The 6,219-nt window shown below is 39.1% G+C and overlaps 1 protein-coding gene across 2 annotated transcripts; it reads left to right on the top strand.

The window, feature by feature from the left end:
• The first annotated feature begins 1,842 nt into the window (after window positions 1-1,842).
• cdk2ap1 (cyclin dependent kinase 2 associated protein 1) lies at window positions 1,843-4,732 on the top strand. Of its 2 annotated transcripts, none has more exons than XM_032570813.1 (4): window positions 1,843-1,945; window positions 3,382-3,482; window positions 3,771-3,897; window positions 4,007-4,732. In XM_032570813.1, exons 1-4 carry the CDS (start codon window positions 1,894-1,896, stop codon window positions 4,072-4,074), a joined length of 348 nt encoding a protein of 115 aa, XP_032426704.1. In that variant the 5' UTR covers window positions 1,843-1,893; the 3' UTR covers window positions 4,075-4,732. The 2 variants fall into 2 exon arrangements, with proteins under 2 accessions (XP_032426704.1, XP_032426703.1); XM_032570812.1 differs by lacking the exon at window positions 1,843-1,945 and adding an exon at window positions 2,300-2,561.
• The last annotated feature ends 1,487 nt before the right edge of the window (window positions 4,733-6,219 follow it).

Raw genomic sequence — 6,219 nt, 5'->3', positions numbered from 1 at the left:
GAAAATGATAGATTTTCAGAATTTTTCTGTTTAGAAAGTCCTTAAATTTGAGTTTCAAGTCAAATTTTCAAAAGTCAAAAAATTGCAACTTTTGAAATTCAGAAATTTCTGGGGGGGTTTCCTAGAAAATTTCTAAGATCAATCTCAAAATTTTTTATTATTTTTTGTGTGCAGAAATGTACTCCTTTTTTCCGTCTACAGTCCTTTCACAGCGTCATAATATCTGAAGCTTCTCTTTTCGTTGCGCACATTTCCGCTTCCCAAACCCATCCCTCGAGTCCGGTTCACATCCAATCCCGTTTCTGTGGACTCGCGCGCCTCTTGTGAACCTTTTTGGGTTTTGTATTATATTCCATATCTGCACTAAATGGGACAGAACACACTGTCTGGGTGCATGAGCTTTACTGAAACTGAAGAATAAAAAGCCAGGATGTGTTTATTTTTTGTTTTGTTTTGTTTTTTTTAATGGAGGAATGCATCCTGACCCTCTAAATTAGACTCAGCTCCGTTCACTAAGTCTGCCTCCTCCCCTGATTGACGACGCGTTTGGAAAATGCTTTGTATTATTTGTACAGTTTGGAAATCTTCATGCAGCACATCTCTTTGGACACCCGGGGAAGGTACTGCTTCTGTGTTTAAACTTGAATGTGCACCTTGTAAGCCAGCACCTCATGTTTTGACTCCTGGGGTGTTGTGTGTGTGTGTGTGTGTGTGTGTCTGTATGTATATAAGAGGCCGAGTAATTTGTTTGTTTGAATGCTACTAGATCGTCCTAGTAGTTAAAACCCTTGAACCTTTTTTCTTTTCTTCCTATTCATTGCACGAGTTGCACTACTGACATACAAAAATTCAACATTGCGTGTACATGCATCTTCAATAAAAGCTTGTTATACTTCTATCTTGTTTAATATTTTTTTTCTAATGCTGCCACTAGATTTGGCTCATATCAAATAAAAATCTAGGAATTACTAATGATCACAAGATATTAGCTTTTATATTTTGTAATTTGTTTGAATATTCTCTGGAAGTATTCATACTCTGGGGGGTTTTTTGTCAGAAATTTCAGTGTATTTTAATAAAATTCTACTGTATGCTGGCATCTAGCTAGGAGATTAAATCACAGGTTGATTGAGTAGCCTTAAATGTCATTGGTTACTTTTAATTTTAAGGTTAATCGGGTACTTTAAAAAAAAAAAAAAAAATCAAAAAGTTCTTAAACTCCTGCATTGTTGTCCTCCCAGTGCTCTACCATTCATTTCTTTGTGTTGATCTGCCACATAAAATCCTAGAGGAATCTTTTGCCATGTGAAGGACGCAAAATTCAACGGGCAGGAGAGAAAAACAAATCTATGGGTGTGAATACTTTAAGGCTCAATTTACAAAAGTATGTTTTTTTTAAGTTTCCTTTATAAATGTTGCATTTTTGTGAACATTTGCTGTCCTAGATTAAATATTGGATCATTTTAATGCTTGATCTAAACAAAATGCTACAAAGTACAGAATGGCTGCACTCATTTAAAATCTTTACATTTCCTCTAGAACTAGTGAATCAGTCTTACCTCAGAATGTCATATTAATTAAATTAATAGAGAACAATGAAAGCCAAAGCTTAAATCACTCAGCTTCCTTATGAATTTCAGTAAAAATCTAGCTGTTAATTTTTATTTTTGGCAACTTCTATACTTTAACAGAAAAAAAAAAAAAAAAAAAAAAACACGCTTAAACTGGTGTGAAATAGATTTGCAGAATAGGATTCCGGTCTGGGGTCCTGACTCTAGGGGTCAGACATTGTGACCAGCCATGTGGCCTCCAGGGACTCCTGGGAAATAAAGAGCCCTGAAAAGACTCCATTATTTCACATGGAAGACGGCCACATGTCTCCTGAACCCACTGATGAGCGAATCGGTGGCTGAAGCCATGGATACTCCTCCACAAACAAAGTCAGGTATCACCACTTTCATTACTTTTTTTCCCCCTTTCATTCTTGTATATATTCATATATATATATATATATTTTTTTAGTTTTGCTTGAATTAAAAGTCCAAACTATTTAGTTATATTTACATCAAGCCCCGTGTTTTGCGTTGAAAGCACGCTTCTCTGTTGTTAAAAAAAAAAAAAAAAAGCAAATGAAACGTTTCAAAAACATTTTCCCCGTCTTAATTACTCCACGGCTTTATCCTGATTAAAGTCCTCCAAAAGTGTGGGACTGGAGTCAACTTTCTGATCAATGTTGTTAAATGTCAGAAAGGAGAAGAAGAAGAAAAAAAAAAACGCGTGCTCAGCTGCGTGCGAATTTCTCGCCTTCATGGTGGAAATCCCGTTTTTAAGTCGTTTTCTTGATAAAGCCGCATTGGATGGCGGCAGCGTTAGAAAGCGCTGTGGGTGTCAATATAAAGTGACGGCCATATTTGCCGGTGCCGCTGTTGTAAACAAAAAGTGAGAGACAGACGCTTCACTGAATTTCGGGTCATTTTTATTTCTTTAATTTACAATGTCTTTGGGAATGTCTTACAAACCCAATGTCCATCAGCACATTCCGGGAACTTCTGGGAACCAGGGTAAGGAGAAAACGTGGGAGAAAATCAAAGTATCCGCTTGTTAAATCGAGTGTTAAATTCGGGGTCTCGGAGAATACCTGGAGAAAGACCGTGTCTGTAGTTTTTGTCCAGTTATATATATAGGGTCAGATCCAGGGAGCTAGGCTAATTCATATCCGCCATTATTACTAATGTAAAAGAGCGCCATCCGTGAGCCGAGGCGGCGGAAAAACACGGTCGGGAGGCGAGGCGAGGCGTCGGGGGTTCCGAAAATGTGGTTCTCGGTGGTCCGGGGCCGCGGTCCCGCCGTGGGGTTGCGGTTCCACAGTGACAAAAATGTATCACTTATGTCTTCTTTAGCCAGCCTTGTTCCGTTTCCTCCATGATGCTCCTCGGTCGGAGCTGCCGATTGATCTGCCTCTGAGAAATTGTGTCTCTTCGAGGACATCTGGTGGTGGAGAGGGAATATTACAGGCAGACAAAGCACCGGGGTGGAGGGCTCACAGGGTTCACAATCACATTGTTTTCAGTAGGGTTACCTCCTATATATACTCAACAGAGCCAGTTAATAATTGATTATATATTTAATTAATCACAACGAATCTTACTTTTATGATCTTGTTTTTATACATATTCTCAACACTTTTGGACATTTTTCTGTATGAACCTGCAAATCTGACGCTGTTGTTAGACCTGAACTTCCTGCATTTAAAATCTACTGATTATGCTTGTATTCAAACGACATTCAAAATAAAATGACAGAAACAGCTCATACATCAGTGTTACACCTCAGTAAGACACTGTGACATTTTCTCTCTTATTTTTTCTTTTGTACCAACAGCTGGAAACCTTCCTTCCCCCTCAGCAGCTAACCTGGCTACACTGCAGTCCTACAGGCCTATCCTGAGTGACTACGGACCTCCATCTCTGGGATTCTCGCAGGTAAGCTCTCAGGAAGCGCTATTTCCATAAAGTTTATTCAGTTTTGGGATTAGAAGAAAAGTTGTTTGTGTTTTTTTTTTACACAATTCTAACGAACTAGCAGCACACATTCCTCAGACTGTCAGACATGGTGGTGGAGTCACGATCATTTGAGCTCGAGGAAAGCTATTTAAATCCTATTTCTGAATAAATGAAAAGCACATTCAGTTTTTATGTCGGCGGTAAAACATCTGGACAAAGATCTCTGTGCTGAAACGTTTAAATCTTGCTGCTCCTGCTCCGGCGCAGGGCTCCACCGGCAGCCAAGTGCCTCAGAACAAATATGCCGAGCTGCTGGCCATCATCGAAGAGCTGGGGAAGGAAATCAGGCCCACATACGCCGGGAGCAAGAGCGCAATGGAGAGACTGAAAAGAGGTACGGTCGAGGACAATTCACAAGCAGAGTTTAAGCGAACATTGACATTAATACGTGCCGTTATGTCATCGGTTTGATTACGAAATATACGACTCCGTCTCTTTAACAGGGATAATTCATGCCAGAGGCCTGGTACGCGAATGCCTGGCGGAGACGGAAAGAAACGCGAGGTCCTAGCCATAAACACGTGTTCCTCCTTGCAAGACGAACTACTTTTTTCTTTTTTGTTTGTTTGTTAGTTTGGGAAGTGTGGGGGGGGAAGCGTGCATGGCCTTTACGGTGCAAGGAGGAAGTAAAGGAACAAAGGATTGACGTGTAAGCTCTTAGAGAGAGAGAGAGAGAAAAAAATACAGTAATGCAGTCCACGACTCTTAGGAGTTCTGGAGAATTCTTTCAATCGGGGGTTTTGTCTCTTTTTTTTTTTTTTCCTTGGGAATCAAAAGATTTTTTTTGTGCTCCACTGTTGAGGATCTTAGTTTTGACTTGTTACATAAATACATTGATATATGTTCATTTTTTTGGTTTTGTTTTGTTTGGGGGGTTTTTTGCATGCGAACGGGCCCATGGGTTAACTGTAGACACTGCATGGCTTGTACAGAAGTAGATAGATTTTTCTCTCTTTCTTTGTTTTTATTTTTTATAGTATTGGGTCTGCGTTTCAGATCCCTGTAACAAAAGACTTGAGTGGTGGACAAGTTATCGGACGCATCGGTTCATCTGTGATGAGATTGGTTTTGGTATTAAAAAGACAAAAACAAAAAGGAAAATGCTACTACTTGCATCTTTGTATGTATTTATTACTCTGTGTAATAAATTGTATTTTCAATACAGTGGATATTGTGATTCAATGCCTTTCAATTTTGATACTGTGTTTAGACTTTTATGTATTTTTTGCTTTCGAACAGTTGTAATGGTGCGTAACCATTGGCAACAAATTATTGTTTTTACAAGTGGGACCAGTCGACTGGCATCTCAGAGGGTCAAGTCAGAGGTGTTGTCAGATGCGTTGCAAGATTGACTGCTACCAGAAACCCTTCCTGCCCACCACCATCCATGATGACCCTTCCTCACTAAAACTTTGATAGTGACTTGCGTTGTACTCTTGATACTTCTGCTTAATTTTAGTCATGTTCTACGGATGTAAAAACTTTTTTCTAAATCACCCCCTTTGCCCCTAACATCATGTATTAAACTCTTGTAATGGATTTAAAATGTTTCTCACATTGAGTGCAACATTAAGTCAAATCTCACTTTTAACATTCAGGCAAAATTGTGCAGCATTTCATTTTGATAAACTGCTGAAACATAACCCAAACATGACACAACTAAAGAAAGTATCCATTACTGCAAATTGATTATTATTATTATTTTTTATTTTTTTTGCTCAATGCTATTTTGGAAATATCAGGGTGCCACAATACTGAGCACTGTAGTATTTTATATATAAAAAAAGTTCTTATCCAAGGCACAAATTCTGTAAAATCAAAAACCAATACGTGGGACCCATTTGTATTTGTGGCCTGGACTCACAAAAGGCTTCTTGTTGAATGTCGACTTGGGTTTGCCGTACACAAGCCACATCAACGCAGTCAGTTGGGTTTCAGTGTAGCATTTAAGAAAATCATTTCAGTTTGTATAGCACATCCAGGACCTGTGTGGGTCCAGTTTGTCTTTTCCTTACCATCAAATCAATAGGCATTCAACATGTGTCCATTGTGTATTCTGAGAACATTGTCATCTCCCCTCATTGTTAATGTTAGCTTGAAGGCCAACCTCTAAATTAAGCTATCAGCAGTTAGTTGGACATTATTAGCATTATTTTTCTTTTGAAGGTTTTATCGACTCTTTATTTGAGAGTGGTCAGACAAGAAAACGGGTTGTGAGAGAGGGGGAAGCGGCAAAGGTCATCGGGCCGGGACTTGAACCCGTGATGGCCGCTGCACATGGGTCGCGCGCTCCACCGCAGCTCCACCGCATGGACTGCTTTCTTTACCACGGAAGTAGCGTTGGGCTCTGAGCTTTAGATGCCTATTATTTGGTTTCAAATGGTTGAATATTTTTGAAAATACTATATTGGACATTAGTCCAAAATAGTATTGGACTAATGTCAAATACTATTGGAGAATTGTCTTCTCCAATTCCAATTGTTCAGTTTGCATAATACTTTAAGTATACATAAAGTAATACTTTAATTTCTGAACATGGTCAGGTCATATTCCCACTTTTAAGCTAACCCTCAAGCCCAGCAGCAAATTCAAATGCATGTTGATTGCCTCCTTTGGGGGTTTTTTTTTTGTGGATGTTACTAACTGCATTACACTG

This window comes from Xiphophorus hellerii, chromosome 8 (genome assembly GCF_003331165.1).
Source record: "Xiphophorus hellerii strain 12219 chromosome 8, Xiphophorus_hellerii-4.1, whole genome shotgun sequence".
In the NCBI taxonomy this organism is placed as follows: domain Eukaryota; kingdom Metazoa; phylum Chordata; class Actinopteri; order Cyprinodontiformes; family Poeciliidae; genus Xiphophorus; species Xiphophorus hellerii.
Note: the sequence above shows the minus strand (reverse complement) of the source record. Positions and strands in the feature narration are given on the sequence as shown.